This window comes from Epinephelus lanceolatus, chromosome 4 (assembly GCF_041903045.1).
Source record: "Epinephelus lanceolatus isolate andai-2023 chromosome 4, ASM4190304v1, whole genome shotgun sequence".
NCBI lineage: Eukaryota > Metazoa > Chordata > Actinopteri > Perciformes > Serranidae > Epinephelus > Epinephelus lanceolatus.
The window spans coordinates 22,508,984-22,532,251 of NC_135737.1; the positions used below are offsets into that span (position 1 = coordinate 22,508,984).

The 23,268-nt window shown below is 39.9% G+C and overlaps 2 protein-coding genes across 2 annotated transcripts; both read left to right on the top strand.

Moving 5' to 3' along the window:
• Positions 1-837: 837 nt before the first annotated feature.
• On the top strand, positions 838-5,177 carry LOC144462682 (extracellular calcium-sensing receptor-like). The gene is made up of 11 exons (XM_078166783.1): positions 838-1,103; positions 1,395-1,636; positions 1,803-1,894; positions 2,225-2,404; positions 2,516-2,704; positions 2,829-3,290; positions 3,430-3,639; positions 3,754-3,877; positions 3,982-4,175; positions 4,341-4,622; positions 4,725-5,177. The coding sequence occupies exons 1-11, from the start codon at positions 838-840 to the stop codon at positions 5,145-5,147; spliced, it is 2,664 nt and encodes an 887-aa protein (XP_078022909.1). The 3' UTR covers positions 5,148-5,177.
• Positions 5,178-10,258: 5,081 nt separating this feature from the next.
• On the top strand, positions 10,259-14,759 carry LOC117259191 (extracellular calcium-sensing receptor-like). Its single transcript, XM_033630443.2, has 11 exons — positions 10,259-10,524; positions 10,722-10,963; positions 11,111-11,181; positions 11,473-11,652; positions 11,777-11,965; positions 12,100-12,657; positions 12,816-13,025; positions 13,139-13,262; positions 13,412-13,605; positions 13,756-14,037; positions 14,128-14,759. Exons 1-11 carry the CDS (start codon positions 10,259-10,261, stop codon positions 14,548-14,550), a joined length of 2,739 nt encoding a protein of 912 aa, XP_033486334.2. The 3' UTR covers positions 14,551-14,759.
• Positions 14,760-23,268: the final 8,509 nt, after the last annotated feature.

A 23,268-nucleotide genomic window follows, 5' to 3' on the forward strand; every position in this document is an offset into this window, starting at 1 on the left:
CGATATGGGATGTTTGGGTGCTTCAGAAGCTGGCTGTAGGTTGTTGTGACCCCATTGCTTACTTTCTTTATGGCCCCTGGACACATGTGCAAGTTCTGCAAAGTTTTCATTGAAACTAGTTTCTACTGAAAAAAGTCCCCATGAAAACAGCCCAAACATATACACATATATCTATATATACCTGTACATATACCTCTCACACCGGAGCCCTGCCTAACAACACTGTTGTTTCACTAAAGGTTCATTATGAAGACTTTTTGGATAATGTATGATTAAAAGACTGGTCACATTAACCAATACTGAAAGAACAGTGTTGTTAATCAAGGCGTTAGAATAATGGTCCTGTTTTTATGAGTCCCTGTGGGTTAATTTAGACACTAAATACTGAAGATGAAAATACTTCTTTTGGGATATCTGTGGTCACTACCCTCTCGGTAGATACTCTAGTTTCTGTATTACACAGCAGTTAGTTATAATATTATTGTTTTGCTCTCACCTTTGAGAGAAGTGATTTGATGCACTGTCATACTGCTTCACCATGGGCTTTACAGCTGTTATAAAAACACACAACAACATTTATGCTGTGCAGAGCAGGAGGGGTGTGTGTCATACTTAAGACAACCTTGTCAGTTGTCACTGCAACTTGAACTTGTTGTAATACACATTGTCTCATTGAAATGTATTTGTACTTGCAGGTGGATGTCTTCAGGATGTATTAAGAGGGATTTAATTGACTTTGACATCTTCATTTCCGGAACTTTAAACTGTTTATTGCACCTCTTATTCATGTATATTTATGCCAATGAGAAGCTGACTGAGTTTATTGCAGCTGTATCTATGTCTTGGTTATCCTGGCTCTTCACTCTGAGGCTGTGCTCAGCCCCATCCTTGCTCCTTTTGGGGCTCGAAGGCAGTCAGCTGGGGCTCAGGGTAGGGTTGCAGGTGGCTCAGGCAGTGAGCTGTTCTCGGTGGGGAAAACCGGATGACCAGGGTTTGTTCCAGGATGGAGATGTAGTTATTGGTGGGCTTTTTAGTCTTTATTACCAACCTCCAGCTACAGACAACGGCTTCACTCAGCTGCCACACAACAAACCTTGCACTGGGTAAAACTCTAAACTGTACTATTTACTCTGAATACTGTGCAATGCATATAGATATGTTTGACAAACAAGTGTCAGCTGTATCTTTTCTGTTCCATAGGCAATTACTGATGGTTGTTTCACATTCATGTTAATTTTCCCTTTTAAAAATATGGTATATACGTAATAACTGCTTATCTAATAATGACACAAAATGACAAGCCATAATAATATTAGCAAGATGATTACAGATCTCATGGTCAGTTCAGCATTTTGACTGATATCTCTCTCATCCCCTCTCCCCTGTGGTCTCAGTTTGCAAAATCTTCCATTACAGTATCTCTATGCGATGGTGTTTGCGCTGGAGGAAATCAATCACAGTATAACCCTGCTGCCAGGTGTTAAGCTGGGCTACCACATTCGTGACAGCTGTGCCCTACCCCTTTGGGCTATGCAGGGAGCACTGTCGCTGGTTGGAGGAGACAGCGCCAGCTGTAATACAGCAGACCCTCCAGACTATTCTGCTGGGTATGGAGAGGGAATCGGAGAAAAAGGAGGTACTATATTGAATCGCATAACTGATGTACATCCTTTCATATAAAAAAAAAAACAAACAAGCAAAGTAAATGAAGACAGCATAAACATTGCAGTGTTTTAAAATAGAACAAAGCCCTAACAAATTACTTTATTTTATCATCATTATACTTTTTTTTATATCATCAGGTGATCAGCCTGTTCCTGTGATTATTGGTGGTTCCTCCTCTAAAGCAGCCACAATACTCTCCAGACTCCTGGGGCCTCTCTCTGTACCTTTAGTGAGTTTCATTATATCTCAAATTTCCTTGGTGTTCATTTGAATATTTAAAAAAAAAAACCTTTTAAATTAAAATTGGAATTGTAAACTGCGATAAAGAAAAAATATTTTCAGATTTTCACTCATAATGTTGAAAACTTCACTTTGTATAACACTGTGGTTTAACATGTATTACATTTAACATGACATTTATAGTTTTTTTTAAACCTACTTTGACTGACTTCTGTGCATAGATAGCAGCTCATTTATGTTTTCTCACCTTCCTTTTGCTGTCCTGTGAGTATGTGATTTTAAAAATCCATGTATGAATGTATTTTGTCTTTTACAATAGATGAGCTACACCGCTAGCTGCCCCTGTCTGAGTGACAGGCGCCAGTATCCTAACTTCTTCAGGACCATGCCCAGTGATATTTACCAAGCCCGGGCCATTGCACAGCTTGCCATGCGCTTCAACTGGACCTGGATCGGGGCAGTGGTAGCAAATAATGATTATGGCCATATGGCAATAAAGGTGTTTCCACTTGTAGGAGAAATACTATGTAATCTATACAAGACATCTACATGAATGCAATATGTGAATATTTTTCATTCATTTAATCATTTTGCTCCTTTCAACTGTCAGGTATTTCAGGAAGAGACTCAGGGGGCAGGGGTGTGTCTGGCATTCGTAGAGACTCTCCAAAGGGAAAACATTGTGAGTGATGCCAGACGAGCAGCACTCACAATTCAGGCCTCAACTGCGAAAGTGATTCTGATCTTTACCTGGTACACAGATGTGAGGGAACTGTTCCTGCAACTCGCCAAGATAAATGTGAGAAGCTGAAATAAAACTCTGCACTGAATCTGTAAATAATAGAGCTGATATTATCTGAGAAACATAATACGTTTTTTTTTTTAAAGTTATCATTTGATTTTTTTTGTGTTGCCATCACTAGGTGACTGACAGACAGTTTCTTGCCAGTGAGGCTTGGAGCACTAGTAGTGATCTTCTCCAAAATCCGGTCACTTCTAAAGTGGCAAGTGGTGTTCTTGGTGTGGCCATTAGAAGTTCATCTATACCTGGATTTGAAAATTATATCAGAAGTTTGAACCCATCTCGTCGTCCTGATGACGAGTTCTTAAGAGAATTCTGGGAAAACATGTTTGGTTGCAGTCCTGGGGCCACACCACCACCTCAGGCACACAGGTTGCCTCTCTGCAGTGGCACAGAGTCACTGGAGGGAGTTCAGAATCACTTCACTGACACCTCCCAGCTGCGGGTGACATACAATGTCTACCTTGCTGTTTATGCTGCAGCCCACGCCCTTCACAGTCTTCTGTCCTGCCCTGACAGAGACAGTTCTCCTGGAATTAACAGCTCCACCTGCTCCTCTCCAAAACATATCAAACCCATAGAGGTAACCACAATAATGTCTATTTTAAACATATTTTTAATGGGGACATTGACAAATTATTGCCGTTTTATTATGTGACACATACAACTGTTTGATCTACTTTAAAATGTTGAAATATTTACTGCAATTTCGATGATTTCAGCTGATGCAGCACTTGAGCAACGTGAATTTCACCACACCACAGGGTGAAATGTTTTACTTCCAAGGAGGTGACACTCAAGCAAAGTATGATCTTGTCAACTGGCAGACCACCCCAGAGGGTTCACAAAAACTTGTTTTGATTGGTCGTGTGGACGGGTTTGACCTCCACCTCAGCGAGTCAGCTATTCAGTGGAGCACAGGATCCAATCAGGTGATTAAAAGGAGCAATCTTGATTCAGGCCCATACCAAAATGCCTACTAAATTAAATGTTTACTGTGATTCACAGCATATGTTCTTGAGAACAAGGTTTTACTTTTTGTTCAGGTGCCTACTTCAGTGTGCAGTGAGAGCTGTCCCCCAGGCACCCGTAAGGCCAATAGGAAAGGAGAACCTCTCTGCTGCTTTGACTGTATCCCATGTGCTGAAGGGGAGATAAGCAATACAAGTGGTGAGGAAATTATTTCATTAAATGTTCCTGACTTTGTATTGCTAATCTATACTGTGCTCTAAGTTTGCTCCATATTCCCTCTGTTGTGTGACCTTCTCTCCCAGGTTCTCTTAACTGTGAGCGCTGTCCATCTGAGTTCTGGTCCAATGCTGATCAAACTGCCTGCATCCCTCGCCAGCTGGACTTCCTTTCCTTTAATGAGACTTTGGGCATTACTCTGACTGCAGTAGCTGTGTCTGGTGCTGCGGTGACAACAGCTGTGTTTGTGGTGTTTCTTTACTACCGTCAAACACCCATGGTAAGAAGTCAGAGTACATTCATTTTTGGTCTGTAGATGTCTGACAGATTTCTGCATTACTGCATATTGAAATAGATTTGTTTAAAATAATGTGTTTTAGTCCATCTTAAGTAGTTAATATGCTTGTCTTTTTAATACCAATTTAATCCCAACACTCATTTGCAGGTTCGAGCCAACAATTCAGAACTGAGCTTCCTGCTTCTCCTGTCACTGAAGCTCTGCTTCCTGTGCTCACTGGTGTTCATCGGTCGTCCATCAGTCTGGGCTTGTCGGTTCCAGCAGGCAGCTTTTGGGATCAGCTTTGTACTTTGTGTCTCCTGCCTCCAAGTGAAGACTATAGTTGTTCTAGCAGCCTTTCGCTCAGCTCGGCCTGGTGCTGAAGCTTTGATGAAGTGGTTTGGCCCAGGCCAGCAGAGAGGAAGTGTCTGCCTCTTTACCTCTGTACAGGTCAGAGTTGCAGATGCACCTGTTGATAACAAAAGTCTGACTCACCACAGCATTTTACATACATTAACTTGACATTGTGCAATTCTTTTTTCTTTTATCAAGGTTTTCATCTGTATTATTTGGCTATCACTCAGCCCCCCAGTGCCTCAAGCTGACTTGGATATCCCGGGGTTAAAGGTCACCCTGAAATGTGCCATGGCCTCTGTGGTGGGCTTCTCTCTGGTTCTGGGTTACATTGGTCTGCTGGCCTGCACCAGTCTCCTCCTGGCCTTTCTCGCTCGGAAACTCCCTGATAACTTTAATGAGGCCAAACTGATCACCTTCAGCATGCTGATATTCTGTGCTGTCTGGGTGGCCTTTGTCCCTGCTTACGTTAGCTCTCCTGGAAAGTATACAGTTGCTGTGGAGATTTTTGCAATACTCGCCTCCAGCTATGGTTTACTTTTCTGCATATTTGCTCCAAAGTGTTTCATCATTCTTTTAAGGCCTGAGAAAAATACTAGGAAACACCTGATGGCCAGGTAGCAGAGAAAATTAAGAGTGCAGCTAAGTTATTATTCCCCTATCAATCAGCCTGCATTTATGTATATATATTACTGTCACAAAAAGCAGTAACCATTTCTCAGATGTTCCTTAAATGTGATGTATACTAAAATGTCAGTGTGACACACTTTTGCTACTACCTAAACAGTTTGTGTTACAGATAAACAAAACAAACAAACAAACATTTTGATATTTTTCCAACTTCGTAAAATTGAAAACATAGGCCTGTTTTACTTCAATATTTAGAACCATTACTAATGTAATAAACTCTGTACAGCATAAGAAAAACTGCAACATTATAAACATATATAAAAAGGTTTCAAGGTTGTGTGTTTGTTATTTGTAGTGATGCAAATGTTTGCATCACAGGTTGTGCCGTAAACACTTTTTTATGTTGAGAATCAAAGTGACAGGGAGTTACACCAGACTGCACCTCACACTGATTTACAGCATTGCCATTTTGAGATCAGGTTATAATCGCAGAAGTGAGCCCACGAGAAGTGTGTAGGGAAACTGATAAAATGGTGGTCAGAACTTTATCATTTCATGATTTCATTTTTGAGGTCTTATGGAATTTGAGAAAATACCTTTAATTATCAAAACTTTTCCATATATCTACTGGATTTAAAATTATGGAGCCTGAGAAAAGAAATGGTGGTTTTGAGGACATGAGAGCCCTTAATTAAGTTTCTGTATAATCAATCCAGTTTCTCTGAGGTATGCAAAGCAGTGGGAACAGGAAGTATTTCGAAAAGAACATTTTATTCTATTCATCTTGTTTAAAATAATTTTAGAATAATGACCTTACAAAATAAAATAAAAATAAAATAAATAAATCCCTAAATAACACATTTGTGTGCTCGGCTGTGGCTATTTATAGCGCTCGTACCACTAATTCTAAATCTCACTCATCTCAGTCATAGTATATCACAAAATATTTTTTTAATGTTTGTTTTTCCTCTAAATAAGTTAAAAACTATGCCCATTTTTCCCCCCAAAATATGTTATCTTGATGGAGTTACGTGTCTGTCCTCTGCATTTGACACCATGCATCAACAATATAAAAAGTGATTTAAAAGAGGCCAATATAGCTCCAAAAAACATTTTATCATTCAATTTCCGTAACCGCTTTTCCTGTTAGGAGCCTGTCCCAGCTGACATTGGGCGAGAGGCAGGGTACACCCTAAACAGGTTGCCAGACTTTCGCAGGGCTGACACACAGAGACACACAACCATTCACACTCACATTCACACCTATGGGACATTTAGATCATCATCAGTTAACCTGCATGTCTTTGGACCGTGGAAGGAAGCTGGAGTAGGGCCTACCCTCGCTGACACAGGGAGGACATGTGCAATCTGCACAGAGGGGCTCCCTCACCCCAGGGTTTAACCCCCCCCACCCTGGACTCGAACCACAAACCCTCTTGCTGAGAGGCGATGATGCTAACCACTGCACCACCCTGCAGCCAGACCAAATTAAAAAACGAACAAACAAAAAAACAATCAAACATAAGTACATTAAAGAAGCAATAAGCGAAATTCATCAGTTCTAGATTGAAGGAATTAAAAAAATGCTATGTGAAGAACTATAGGTGTAATTTCATCTGGAGTATAGCATGACCTCACACACCTTCTGTCTGTGTTGATCTCCAGCCCACTGTTTACAAGCTGGTCGGGCTGCGCGTTCATGTAGGGTAGACTGAGTATAGTTGAGACATGTGTACAGTTGAAACACCCTAAATATCTTGCCTGCGCTACAAGCCTGAGCCGTGATTTTTACTCAGCACATGCGGATTAGCATCCTCTTTGGTGGTGGGACATTTGAAGAGTGTTAGCATTTCCAGTCTGAAGATATCAGCAAAAGTCTTTTTACTAAGGTAAGAATTTCACTTTACCATGTCCCTTCCACAATGAATAGCTTATTATCCTTTTGTGACCATCAAACATAACTTACATCATTGCAAACATTATTCTGTGCCCTAAAAACTCACATATTTCATGCTATCCTAGCATGTTAGGTCACTGCATAATCTAGAGAAATAAACAAGGTGGTTAGCGGGATACAGTTGAGACACAATGTCTCAACTGTACCCGTGATAGAATTCTATTACATCACATGCTGTTAAGTTGTGCAGCGTAAAGATAACAGGTTACAAGTCATAATAAGACAACAAACAAAGAAAATGAAAATAAAATTTAATATTTGTGATACTTGAACTGTGTTATATTAATGGACATCTTTTTAACCATGAATGATATAAGGATAATTTAGCGTGTGGTGTAATAGGCAAGGTGGTAGAACGGGTACAGTTGATACAGCCTTTATTGGATGTGTGTAGCCTAGCCTACTTCAGAGTTCAGAAATAAAAAGGCATGCAGTGTGTGTGTGTATGTTAGCTATGTTGTGTAGCCTGTATGGATTTTTTTGTTTATGTTTGTCTTCTTGTGCTATGCCTATTGCAGGATATCCCCGCTTCAGAGCTAGGACCACAAATAGGGGAGTGCCAGCACAGGTCTTGACATTTTAGGCATTGCTGGTGTTTTATTATTGCTTGTTTACAATAATATTCCATTGTTTTTAATTTCAATAAAGAGAAATGAATTTATATTGAAATATGTTGTCAAATTGTCATTTTTTTTAAAAGTTTATTGCATTTACAATTGATGTTCAGTCATCATCAATGGGTTTCAATAGGTGTCTCAACTGTACTATGGTACTGTCTCAACTATACACATATGGAGTATAGTTGAGACAGTACCATGGTAAAAATGCATGTTTATGACCTGATTGTGGAAAAAATAAACAACTTATAAATGATATTCATCAATAATAACAAATTAAACTGCATATGAAAAATCACTTATTTTCAATGTATAGTTTTTGTGCAATATCTGTTCAAAAATGGAGAAGCAAAAAGTATCTCAACTGTCTACCCTACATTCATGTGAATCCTCCCCCTCCCCATAGCCCTTGGCCCTCCTCCCGATAAAAGGCTACAGCCAGTGAGCAATGGCAGCGCGTATTTTCGAAGTGAAATGGTGGAGTCAAATGTCTGTTTTAATTAATGTTAGCTAGCTTCCCAGCTAACGTTAGCCCTGGCTCTCCGTTTGGATCCAACCGGAGCATCAAGCCCTGGTTTGTTATTCAGGTTAAAGTGGGAAGAAGCAGCGAGTATATCGGGCAGCTGAGTGAAGTGGAGCCTGCTGAAGAAACACCGGGACCGTCTGGATGTAATAGTCCATGGAGATGCTGCGGTGCTCGACTGCACAGACGAGGCGAGTGGGGTGGGGGGTGGAGAGCAGAGGTAGAGGGAGGAGTGGCTCATGACACACTTTGTTTTGGTCTGTAGGCAGTGCACAACCACAAACCTAGCCGTGAAACGATTTCGCTTTTTGCCCCTTTAAGTAAGAGCCACTAAGTAAGAGCCAATGATATGAATACACATAAGAAAATCCAATAACAACAAACATATTTTTTGGACCTATATTGACTTCTATAGAATCACTTTAATGTCGTTCATGCATAGTGTATACTGCAGTGGACAGACATGTACCTCCTTCAGTATAACATATACTGGAAAAAAAATGTAAATATAAAAATTAAAAACAGATTACTTTGTGATTGCTGGTAGTTGATGGTTGGCTTTCTTTGCCTTATTTCTACGGGTCTAATGAGTGGTGGAGCAAGCCAGGTCTGAAGCGATAGACTGTATACAAATAATGGATGTAGCCATGTGATGTCATTCACTGGTTTGTGGACTGACATTTTGAAGCCCCGAGTTCAGCATTTTGGCCGTCGCCATCTTGGATTTTTGAAGTCAGAAGTGATTGCATTTGAATGAGAGGGTGTAGCTGTGGAGGAGTGCGCAGTGGATTTGACTCATAGACTTCAGTGAAACCCCACAGACATCCCGTCACTCAAAGCAGCCACACCCTTAACTATGCTTAACTTTAGGCCTTAATAACATTTAAACAGGTGTTATATAAAAATTCACCCCCTGTATAGTTGTCCTAAAAGGGCGAAATTAGCTACAGGGACTAAACCGCTTTTTGTAACAGCCTGTAAACATGTTTATTTCTGCTGTAAATTTGGGCCTTTCAACATGGGGGTCTAAGGGGATTGACTTAATTCTGAAGCCAGCATCAAGTGGCCATTTGAGGATCTACAGTTTTTAGCACTTCCATGTTGGTTTCCTTTTTCAGCCCTGGAGATTGCTGCTTACTGATCATTTGTAGTTTTTGATGCAAATCCTATCATCCTAAGCTAATTTCATGACGTCATGACAGAGATCTTAACAGCATGCAACAGCTCTTGAAAAATAAAGTCAGTTTTTATGACAGAGATGTGACAGTAATTCCAGCCTTATATGTACCTCTCCAAAAGAGGTATCAGCCTGCTTGTGGCCATTCACTTTATAAGCTTTTGATTGTTTTAGTTTGAATGTTCATTTGTGCTCTATGTTTGTCTCATCATGTCAGTCTCACAGATAAAGCTAAGATTAGTTAAGTTAAGAACAGTTGTATTTGAGCAAAATATTAAAACAAACAAACAAAAAACCTCACTTTTGATCCTGCATACAGGGCGAAGTATTGAAGAACTCAGTTTCATAAAGGAGAAACTAATATATTGGCTTGCATGTGCACACACTTTGCACTTCTAGCACCTACACATCTACTAATCATTTGTAATCATGCTGTTGTTGTACTTTCACTCTTGAGAGGAGCGATTTGGGGTTGTGTGCCATCCTGTTTAATTGGTTTCAGAAAGGCTTTACATCTATTATAAATACCCACATCAGCAGTTAAGCTGTTCAGAGGAGGGGGGGGCGGGTATGTCAGAGTTTGGATACCGTGTCATTAAGTAACATCTTGTGTATTGAAATCTTTGCTTTTACTTCAGGTTGTTTTTTTCCTCCACAGGTGGATGTCTTCAGGTGAAAATATTAACCTTTTTTTACTGCACTGGGAGGGATTTTATCTTGTCTGACTTTTTATTTCAGGGAATGTTTTGGAGACACTGAATGCCTTGCCTATGAGAAAGCTGACTGAGTATATTGCACATATACAAAGTTTTCAAATCAGCTGCATCCATGTCTTGGTTCTCTTGGCTTTTCACTCTGTGGCCTTCTTCAGCCCCATCCCTGCTCCTTGTGGGGCTTGTGGGCAGACAGCTGGGGCTCAGCGTGGTAGTGGAGTGTGTTCAGACAGTGTCTTGTTCTCGGTGGGGAACACCCAGCAATCAGGGTCTGTTCCAGGATGGAGATGTAGTTATCGGTGGGCTCTTTACTATTCATTACCAACCTCCAGCTATAGACAACGACTTCACTCAGCTGCCACACTACAAACCTTGCATTGGGTAAAACTCTGAACTGTACTATGCACTGTAATTACTGTAGAATGGCAATGAATGTATAACTATCATTAGAATCTCTGCATGTTGGGTCTTTCAGATATGACAGAATGTAAAATTCTAGATTAATACCAGTAGCTTCACAGAATAAATCAGAATTTTTGACTAATACTTCTCTCATGTCTTCTCTCCTGTGATCTCAGATTAGAACAAGTTCCACTGCAATATATACATGCTATGGTGTTTGCGGTGGAGGAAATCAATCGTAGCACAATGCTGCTACCAGGTGTGAAGCTGGGGTACCATATTTTGGATAGCTGTGGCCGACCGCCATGGGCTCTCCAGGCAGCACTGTCACTGGTTGGGGGAGACAGCCCCAGCTGTAATTCAGCAGACCCTCCAGACTATTCTGCTGAGTATGGAGAGGGAATTGGAGAAGGGAGAGGTAGCATATTTGTCATACTCTGTCCATTGCATAACCAAATGAAATCAAGACAGCAAAACAATGCTGTACTTAAAAGGACATGTTTGGCTGTGTAAATGTTATTTTTCATGTAACATCTTGTAATGCTGTCATTATGTGATCACCCAGTTCCCTTGATCATCGGTGGTGCTTCATCCGTAACAGGCCAGATACTGTCCAGGATCCTGGGCCCACTCTCTGTATCTTTGGTAAGTTATGTTTTATATACTGTGCTGGGACTTTTTTTCTCCTTTTTTTTCATAAAACCTGGTGTCATCTTTAACTTAAGCTCTTTAACGCGAGTCACCATTTTTGTTTTGCTCCCTGGGAGAGGACTTCATTTTAACACGAAAGTGCAGAGAAAAGTTTCCTCTTAGGGCAGGAAAATAACCTTTAGAAATCAGTTTTTAAAACATTTGCTTCTTTTAAGTATATGTGGTGTATTTTAATGAAAATAACAAATTATGTAATTTTTTTTTTGTACATTTTAGATCAGCTACTTGTCGAGCTGCCCCTGTCTCAGTGACAGGCGTCAATTTCCTAACTTCTTCAGGACCATCCCCAGTGATATTTACCAAGCCCGGGCCATTGCCCAGCTTGCCATACACTTCAACTGGACCTGGATTGGGGCAGTGGTAGCAAACAATAATTATGGCCACATGGCAGTAAAGGTGTCTCTATGTATTTGTTACGTAGATAGATAACATTATATAGTATATGGAAAATGTATATTCATAAATACTGTATTTTAATGCTTTTCATTCATCTAATCATTTTGCTCCTTTCAACTGTCAGGTATTTCAGGAGGAAACTCAGGGGAAAGGGGTGTGTCTGGCATTCATAGAGACTCTCCAAAGGGAAAACATTGTGAGTGATGCCAGACGAGCAGCACTCACAATTCAGGCCTCAACTGCAAAAGTGATTCTGATCTTTACCTGGTACACAGATGTGAGGGAACTGTTCCTGCAACTTGCCAAGATAAATGTGAGAAGCTGAAATAAGGTTATGTACTGAATTAAGTAAATGCAATGCAGAACTGAGGCATTTTATTTTCTAAACATTATGGCTCACAATTAAATTTTGACTAGATTGTGATCTTGTCCTCCTGCTGTAACTAGGTGACTGACAGACAGTTTCTGGCCAGTGAGGCTTGGAGCACCAGTGGTGATGTTATACATAATGTTGTCTCAAGTAAAGTAGCAAAAGGTGTTCTTGGTGTTGCCATTAGAAGCTCAGCTATACCTGGATTTGAAACTCATATCCGAAGTTTGCACCCATCTCATCATCCTGATGACGAGTTCTTAAGAGAATTCTGGGAAGCCGAATTTGGATGCAGTCCTGGGGCCACACCTTTCTTTTCACATTCCTCTCAATCCTTCAAATTTGTAACCCCTTCACAAAGGTCTAGCCATCTACTGAATATTTCTACTTCATCAGGTGGAAAGGGGTCCCCTCACAAAGCTTCTCCAACACTCTGCAGTGGCACTGAGTCACTGGAGGGAGTTCAGAATCACTTCACTGACACCTCCCAGCTGCGGGTGACATATAATGTCTACCTTGCCGTTTATGCTGCAGCCCACGCCCTTCACAGTCTTCTGTCCTGCCCTGACAGAGACAGTTCTTCCAGAAACAACAGCTCCACCTGCTCCTCTCCAAAACATATCAAACCCAAAGAGGTAAGCATGATAATCAGCCTTGCTTTTCAACAACCTATACTTGGCAATGTCAAATTACCATGAGAATAATGCCCTAAAAACACATCAGTCATAAGCATCATTTTACACAGGCTCTGTCGGTTACAGTATGAACAATTTCCCTATTTTGATGATTTCAGCTGTTGCAGCACTTGAACCACATAAATTTCACCACACCACAGGGTGAAATGTTTTACTTCCAAGGTGCCGACATTCCAGCAAAGTATGACCTTGTCAACTGGCAGAGCACCCCCAAGGGTTCACAAAAACTTGTTTTGATTGGTCGTGTGGATGGTTTTGACCTCCACCTCAGTGAGTCAGCTATTCAGTGGAGCACAGGATCAAGTCAGGTATCAAACAGGAAAACAATGTTGATTCAATAACAAATTTCTACATATTGAATTTGTGTTGTTAACACACATTTATTTTTATCACTGAGAATATTTGTTGGCTTATTCTTCAGGTGCCTATTTCAGTGTGCAGTGAGAGCTGTCCCCCAGGCACCCGCAAGGCCAATAGGAAAGGAGAACCTCTCTGCTGCTTTGACTGTATCCCATGTGCTGAAGGGGAGATAAGCAAAACAAAAGGTGAGGAAATCAAAATCTAGAACACCAGCAACTCCTGTCCCCGAGCTTCCAAAATGCAGCAACCCTGACTCCTAAGTCTGTCTGCTTTAAGTTCATCTCTATTTTTCAACCTTTTGTATTACCCTGCCTTCCCCTCTTTTCTCTTCCAGGCTCCCTTCACTGTGAGCGTTGTCCATTAGAGTTTTGGTCCAATGCTGAACAAACTGCCTGCATCCCTCGCCAGCTGGACTTCCTTTCCTTTAATGAAACTTTGGGCATTACCCTGACTACTGCAGCTGTGTCTGGTGCTGCCATTACAACAGCTGTGTTTGTGGTGTTTCTCTGCCACCGTCAAACACCTCTGGTGAGAACCTAGAATATTGTGAAAACACCAATACCGTACATTTCCAACAAACTGTCATTGTTGTGCAGTTGCAATTGCTTATGATTAGTTTGAATAATTTCCTGTTTGGCTGTTATGGGCTTGGCCTTATTTTCATCTTTACATTTGCAGGTTCGAGCCAACAATTCAGAACTGAGCTTTCTGCTACTCCTGTCACTAAAGCTCTGCTTCCTGTGCTCACTGGTGTTCATTGGTCGTCCATCAGTCTGGTCTTGTCGGTTCCAGCAGGCAGCTTTTGGGATCAGCTTTGTACTTTGTGTTTCCTGCCTCCAAGTGAAGACTATAGTTGTACTTGCAGCGTTCCGTTCAGCTCGGCCTGGTGCTGAAGCTTTGATTAGGTGGTTTGGACCAGGCCAGCAGAGAGGAAGTGTCTGCCTTCTTACTTGTATACAGGTACTACGGATATGCTTTTTATTCAAAGAATATAATAATACTGGTACACTATGTTTTACATTATTTTGAATACATTTTATTTTCATCCAGATTATCATCTGTGCCATATGGTTGTCCCTCAGCCCCCCGGTGCCTCAACGTGATCTGGGTTTTCAAGGGTCAAAGGTCACCCTGGGGTGTGCCATGGCATCTGTGGTGGGCTTCTCTCTGGTTCTGGGTTACATTGGTCTGCTGGCCTGCACCAGTCTCCTCCTGGCCTTTCTTGCTCGGAAACTCCCTGACAATTTCAATGAGGCCAAACTGATCACCTTCAGCATGCTGATATTCTGTGCTGTCTGGGTGGCCTTTGTCCCTGCTTACATTAGCTCTCCTGGGAAATATACTGTTGCTGTGGAGATTTTTGCAATCCTGGCCTCTAGCTATGGTTTACTGGTCTGCATCTTTGCCCCCAAATGTTTTATCATTCTCTTAAGGCCTGAGAAAAATACTAAAAAACATCTGATGGCAAGGTAACATAGATAATGAACAATGCACACATTTGAGTTGATCAGATATGATATCCTCTTGATTTCTTTTCTGTTTGCATGCATTTATTACATTTATTCAGTATTGTATCTTAAAAATAAAGAACTTACATCATAGATTTGATTTTCCAGAAAATCCAGGAAATGATGATGCATTCATTATTGTTTCTAATAGTGTATCAACTTTAGATTGCCTAACGGCCCTATCCATAATTATGAAAGATACTGAACATTTGACCAAAAAAAAAAAAAAAAGTAAAAGTTCTCAAATTTTTATTAAAAATCTAAGAGTGAAATCCACCTGTCCTGTCTTGTGTTATTTTTTTGTATGGAGTTCTGATGTTTTAAGATTATACTATGGATGTACATTCAAGGTTTTTACCAATGGAATGAATCATTATCTGTAACTGATACCGCCATACATTGTTGTGAAGTAATTGTGATCAATATAAGGAAGGCATGAGAGCTCAGTGAACTGCAACAAAAGAAAATACATGCAGGCACAACAAATACAATGAAATATGGAAGCATTGCAAATTACACAGAACAAAACAGAGTAGAGTTAAAACTCAAAACAAGTTTCCTGGGGATATCTGGGAAGAAAAAAACCCCCACATGCAAATAGGTTTTTTTTTTTTCATTTGACAACATAGAAAACACAACCATACATAGAAATGCACTGGAAAAAAATAATTAGAAAACATTAGCAAGTAAAGAAACTCTGCAAATTCAGAGACCAAACAGAACTGAGTTACAAAGGTATTAAAAAAACAACAACTAATGAGCACGTATGGACATGTGGCATTTTGCCATGGTTTGTGACTAATGGAGACTGTATATAACCAACCTTGTAGAGCTGGAGATACACTTTATAAACATGAACCTGCATAGACAACCGGCTGCACCATAAATGGAATTGTTCACATACTTGCCACATGTGTTACTGGAGGATTCCACTAGAGGGCACACCAGAGAACTCAGACAGTGTAAAACCTAAGATTTTAATAATAAACACAGCAAGACTCAAGGAGATCATGGTATTGTTAGTTCTGAGATCATGGCAGAAAAAGTGACTGTGTTGCCATTGTAGATGGTATGTAAGGCCCCTAAATCAAGCATGTTTTAACAATGGTGAGTATGTTTCTGTTGTTCTGCTGATGTGAGAAATTGATGATTAGAAACACCACCAGGACAATTTGCTCCATCAGATTAGCCCCTTGATGATAGCCCACAACACACACAGTGAGACAGTTAGGTTAGCAGAGCGGCTTGCCATCACTATCCGGCTTCAGCAACAGACATCAGCTACCACGCCTTGTCACCATACTGCTCCTCCATTGCCCTTACTGTCTATGTCTATCTTGCATTCATTTAGTGTTTCAGAGGACTTACACAACCAACAATCCAAAAAGAAAAGGTGGTCACTGACCCCCATCATGACAGTAATCAAATACTTCCATAATAACTTTCTGTTCCCTTATTCATTCCAAACTTTCAACATTTGAAATCAAACCTAACCAAAACACAATGTTGTTGTAAATTATAATAGCAGACCTCACAGGGGAACACCATAAATGTTGGGAACAATACTGGGCGTCACACGGAGGCACCAAAATGTAGGGAATCTACTGGTGATACTGTAAAAGAGGGGATACTGTTTGTTGTGATCTAGGCACCAGTGCTATGTTTTACATGGCGGCACCATTTGTTGGGACTTAAGCCTTAACACGAGCCTGACCTAGTAATAGATCTCCAATTAAAGTATCAAATTGAAATAATTAATAATAATTATTAATAATTATTAATTATGTTAAATAATATGACTTTATTTACATTAAATCACCTCTTGGGGCACCATACCCAAAAAAGAAAAAATGATAGCCAGTTAAAGATATCAGTCTCAAAAGGTTCACTACACCATCAGTTTTGAATTTAGATTAATAATAAAATGAATAACAAAAACCAAATTTAATAGTAAAGCCTGAAGGATTTCAGAGTTCTTCACGTATTCATTCGTATTCGACTATTCATTCACTCTTGTGCAACATCAAACAGACAGCAGGTATGATTCCAAATATATTTATCCATAAAGGAAGCAAAGCTAAACAAGACACACAAATTCCAACTAACTAACTAACTAACTATACAAGCTCGGTGTGCTTGCCGTGGGGTCAGGAGGAAAATAAACAGGACTTTGAGTTGCCTCTTTGGGTGTAGCTCTGTTGAAAGTCTATTTGTAAATGAGTCTATGTGGATGTGATATGTGTTGCAAAGGGTCTGGATTAGTGCAGAGGATGTTTAGTTGCATGCAAGACTCTGTCTGAGAACAGCATTAGCAAACTAACCTCACTTAACTTTGGCAAAGCCAACTAACCAAAAATCTAACTGCAAACAATCACAACAACCACTCAGTAAACAGCATTAAATCACATACAAGTTAAACAGTCTTGCTTAGCCTGTACAGCTGTGATAAAGCTATGCCCAGTGGTTACTTCACCAATCCTTGAATGGATGGAGGGAAGAGTTGGTTTGAGGGTTGTTGCTTTTTTTAGCTGGCAGGGGAAGGCTGGAAAGACCTCAGGTTCCCAGCTCTCAGAATGTAAACCACTTCTATATGGCATATTCTAGTTATTCTTACTTGGACACATCCAACTGAAGGCTGGCAAACCACCCCTGCAGGTGCCACATATGCTGTAAGCCCCAAAGATACCATTGGATGGGCTGTCGCCATGAACCCAAGCGCTTGCATGATGGTCAGTGCCATCCCTGTTACACCAAACAGCAGTTTGCAAACTGCTTGCTGCAGGGTCGTCCATCTCTGTTCTTATAGAGTCGCCTGCAGACTGCATGTGTTGAGCACAATCCCTGGATACTCCACCCATGGATGTGGTAGAGGGCTCCTCTTCCAGTTCATTGCAAACCTCAACTTCATTAGGTGTAAGATGAACTGGACTGTCTGGAACATAGTCAGTTCCTTGATAAGTATCAATATCCAAGATAAAAGAAGACCCTCATGCCATGGTTGTGCAGTGACTGATGCGCCTAATCAAATAGGGCAAAAAAGACACTTGTGTTCTTTCATTTATTTATCTATATATGTTGATCAGAGCTGACGTATAGGTGATATTGGTCTTGCAAGAACATATCAGATCACAGTGCTGTTGGGATTCACTGGGCCACAGATATTTGTCACATGTTCAGATCTAAACTGGACATGTGAAGGCTTTTCCTCTGGGTCTTAGAAATGGTGGCCGACACTGCATGTTCTTTGATCATCAAACAAAGGACAGCCATTTTGCCCTCATCTCCACAGGATGCCTCATTGTTTCACTAAAGTGAGAGTCATGCCCATGGACACAGTTTCCAAACTTGATTGGGCAGTGAATTGTGACTCTGTGATGTCATCAAGCCAACTTAGGGAGAAGTTTCTACTCTCCATCCCCCTCTTGGCCTGAACCTCTGAAGGGGGCTCATGCTCCTAAAACTCTGATGGCTCTTTCTCCTGGGCCTTGACCTAGGTAGGACATAGGCAGGAAGACCTGCTGCGCCCTTCCCCTATTCTCTCACTTCTGCATGCTCACAGCAGGAGCTACAGCTTCACTGTCAATGTGGTCTTATCCCAGCAGACACAGAACCTGTAAACCAGACAAGTTAATGTGCCAAACACAAGGTTTAAAACTAACTTTCTAACAAAATGAGAACCAAGCTGAGTTAGCACCAGACTTCTAACTCTGCAAGGATATCAAGCGACCTGTCTCCTCAGATCTGCACCTCTGGAGCAAGGAAACAGTAAAGACTGCATCTGGAACACCAGTTCTTTCCAATCTTCAACTGCCACCAGCATGCCACAGCATCTCTTTTTCCCCATCATCTACTTAAGGATTGGTAACATAACCACTGGGCATAGCATTATCACAGTTCAATCAGGAGAGACTTGTTCTATAGTTAAAAGAATATTATTTAACATGCACACATAAGAATGAAAAATGTGAAAAGTCTTCAGGGATTAGAACTCCTCCATCCCCCCTCCTTACCAGGAGGCAACAAGCTTCTAATAAGATAAGTGAAGCGAAAATTAAAGGGGAAATGCATAGCTAGAGAGACACGCATAAAGCCAAATGAGAAAAACTATGACATGTATATCTGCATAGTTGAGTATATGACTGAAATAAGCCCTGAATGAGATAGTTTAACTCTGATGAGAAACGTGTGTTAGGAGTAATTCTGGAATGACAACTAGGGAGCCACTATCCAGTAGATAATGATTGATGCAAAATAAGCATTGAAAAGGAAAGTGGCAGTAGGGAAAGGTGTTGACGTCTAATCACCAAATAATATAAAAGCAAGAGATGAAGTAAGCTGTGACAGCAAAAATAATGGTGATATGCCAGAAAGGAAGGCTGAAAAAAGTGCATGGGTCTGCAGACCATTGGTGCCTATTTGTTGAATTTAATCAAAGGTCAACAAAGACCAAATGAAATCAAAGGTCACGAGAACAAACAGAAATTAAGGTCAGAAGACCAACCTAAAATGTAAAAAACAAACAAAAAGGTCCGAGGTCCGACGACCAAACATAACTTAAGTCAGCAACATAAAATAATGGTCTGATGACCAAACTGAAAATATCATGACTGGTGTGAGTACCTGGTGACCTAGGAGACTATAATTAGAATATAATAAAAGGTCATAACACCAAACAAAAACTAACGTCATAAGACCAACTTAAACAAAATGATGAAAGTAAAATAAGGTCCTGCGACCAAACAGACATTAAAGTCAGCAATGACAAACAGAAATTAATGGTCCTAGGACCAAACAAAAATACCATGTATGAGCATGAGGTCCCGCAGACCATGGCTGCACAAGGTGGGGTCCTAAAGATCATGTGTAAAACAAACCAAAAGGTCAATGAAGACCAAACTGAAATAAAAGGTCATAGACTGAACAGAAACTAAGGTCATAAGACCAACTTAAATAAAATGATAAAAGTAAAGTAAGGTCAGACGACTAAACAGAAATTAAGTTAACAATGAGAAACAGAAATAATGGTCCTACGACCAACAAAAAATAAGTGTTGCATGGGGTCCCACTGACCACGTAAGGGCATACAGCAAGCGGCCCTGAAGACCATAGGTGTTTGTGCATAGAGCATGAGGTCCCACACACCATGATTGTGTATTTTGCACAGTTGCAAAAGACCGTGTAAATTGAGTGAACAGCATGATTTATGCAAACAAGGAAATAGAATTGAACCAATAGAATTAGATTAATGTATGACCAACTTGAATAAACAAGTACAGCAAAATAGGCCCCAAGGCCAACAGATAATAAATCAGCATAAATAAAGCATAATAAAGGTAAGTTGATGTCAGTTGCTTATGCTTTACACAGATACAGTCTTGCATGCAATTAAACTGTACTAACTCAGACCCTTTAGCAACCCATATTGCATACACATATACTCACTTACAAAACGGCTTTCAGCATAACTACACTCAAAGAGGGGACTCAGCATTACCACATCATCTCCTTTGTCTTAGTCCTGACTGATGACATGGTCAGGCAAAACCTCCCCTGGTCTGGGCCAGTGCCCCCGTAACTCGGAGTCTGGACCACCTTGTGGCCCCCCTGCCGAAGGGCAACGCGGAGCGCGGAACTAAATCGTCTCAACAGGTTGCCGGTCAGACCACTTAAAGTGCCGCACCCACCGAAAACATCACTTGAGAATTGTGTGGCTGTATTTAAGACAATACCATTGAAGTAAGCTCTGAACAGTAAAATTTTAGAGAATAATTCCAGGGGGGGACAAGGAAAAATAAGTTTTAGCCTGTCTTTTATACAGCATCTTTTACCGCAATTTGACGCTTTAATCTTCTCTCTATCTCTCCATTTTACCGGCAGTGAGATCATAACTTTAAAAAATGTTTGAAAGAAAAGTAACCAAAGAAAATGTGTAATACTGAATATTTCGTTTGTTTACAAGGTAAACAAGGAATTTTTAAACCTGTTTTATTGACCTGTTCATAATAAATTACTTTTTTTGGACTTTAAACATTTATCTCGGCATTGCAAGTTATTGATAACGAGAGTCAAGACTCAAGCCAGCAGCAGCCACATGTAGAAAAGTGGATATACAGTGAATGTCTATACTTAGGAGAAATGGCTTAACAACTAAACATTTCCTGCAGTTAAACTGGTAAACTGGTTCATAAACAGTGTGCTGTGAGATCTGCCACTGCACACCTCACAACCATGCATATAGTCGCGCGTAATGACTGCTCCTCGTTGGTTAAACTGCACGTCTTTCATGTTTGTCTCACCGACAGGTGGAGAGCCTACAGACAGGTACCCATTAGATACGAGCCGCTCCACCACTGACTGCTCTTGTCCTGTCCTCTCCCTCTTCTTTCTCTCCTGTCCTCTCTGACTATCACTAAACTCTGAGCTTAATCATTAGCTTTTAGCTTAGCAGCACTTGTAATTGAGTAGGCTTTTGAACAATGCAGGAGAAATGTTGCAGACAGTTTATATCATCAGCCTGGGCCTGGGGCTTGTTGTAACAGTAAATGGGATGTGTTGTAACTTGTGTAAGTTAAACTGTGTCTGTGTGAGTGTACATCTTACCCCGTGATGCGCGATGTGGGCACTAACGGCTGCTAGCCCCGCCTGTTGGAAAGAGTGTGGGATATACCACTACTAGGAATGGGGGGGGGGGGGACTAAATATTTTAAGATTTAAATAGCACATTATTGCGCGATTATAATGAGCACTGCTTACATTGTGCTTTCAATAAATACTACTGCATTGTTGAAAAATTATTAATTGTGTCTCAAATTATTCTAGGGGGGACAGCTTTACTGGAGGGGGATTCATGTCCCCCCTGTCCCCCCTGTCCCCCCTGGGATTTCCGCCCTTGGAGTTATTATTGCTTATAGGAGCATTATAAGCACTTAATCAAAACTTTGGTAACAGTTTATAAACCTATACTAAATATTAATAAGATGTCTATTTACATTCATTATAATTTATGAGGGTTAATTATAGAATAATAACCACATTTATTACTGGTTTATAAGACACTATAAGACCCTATCAGATGAAATTAATAAGGTGTTTATTAACATTAATGAGACTATAAGAAGTTAATAGAAATGCCATATTACGGTTAATAAATGTTTAATTATGCACTTAATAGTAAATAATGATCCTTTGCAGCTACCAGATTCAAAGTGGGAACAGTGTCATATAAACGTTAATAAACTATTAATATGCACTTATTAATAGCTCATAATGCATCTTTGCAGCTACTGGATCTAAAGTGGGAACAGTGTTGTATAAAGGTTAATAAATTATTAATATGCACTTATTAACAGCTCATAATGCATCTTTGCAGCTACTGGATCTAAAGTGGGAACAGAGTCGTATACAGATACATAAATCCAGATATCAATCATTATTTCAACATTAAAGAATTCTGATGCGTTCTTTTCACTCTAGTATGTTATTATTTTCTTTAGTAAAGGATCATGAGAATCTCATTCTCTCAAAATGGCATACTAAGACAAACATGTGTTATTTGAACTTAAAAAAATTGAGTAGATTGATTAAGAGTTAGCTGCTTTATTCACTCGTGATGAGACCTCAGCTTACCAGTGGTGGTGAAAATACAACATAAGGACATATTTCCTTTTCATATTGATTTTTAATGCAACCACTATTGTCAAAAACAGAAAAAAGGCAAAAAAGAAAAAAAGTGAGTGCTGCACTGGGTCAAAATTGTCAGGAGACAAAAAACTGCTCAGGTGCTCTTCAAAGACAGGGAATGAAATAGATGTAATAAAAACAGGAGGACTGTCCTGATTGTAAACCGAAAGTTTCAAAAAATGTTCAAAAATGCAGTCCAAACTGAAAAGTCCAAGGCACTCCGTGGTAATATTAAAAATCCTTTATTTAAACACAGGGATATCAACGCGTTTCAACTGTTTTTTTTTGCTGTCCTGAAGTTGTCCCAGACACATCATCTTTGTGTCCCAGTAGCAATTTTTATAGTCCCCAGGACGTCAAGACACCGTTAGTTTTCGAGCCCTGAGAGCATATTAATAATTTATTAACCTTTATAGGACACTGTTCCGACTTCATCGTTATTAACTATTAATAACACCTTATTAATTTAATCTGATAGGGTCTTATAAACCAGTAATAAATGTGGGTATTATTCTATAATTAACCCTTATAAATCATAATTAATGTAAATAGACATCTTATTAGTTAATATTTAGGATAGCTTTATAAACTGTTACCAAGTTTCTATTAAGTGCTTCTAATGCTCCGATATGCAATAACTGTTAATTATGCTATTATTTACACTTATATAGTCTTATTAATGGTAATAAACATCTTCTGTCTTATAAGTGGTCATTAACTGTTAATTGGTGCTTGTTAAGCATTAATGCTTATTACAGTACCTTAATATAAAGTGTTACCACTTTTTCTTTTTGTATTTTATATTGTTTTGCGTATCTGTAACTGTGTTTGTGAGTGAGAGAGTTTTAAAAGAATACTTTGTCTGCACATGATTTAAAATAAAATAGCTCTCCAGAGGCAGATCAGTACGTTAGTCATTTTTCTTTTGATTACTGAAATGTTTAACCACTAATCCTTAGCCGTATTTTAAGTATAACCTTTTACCATAATATACCACTAGTGT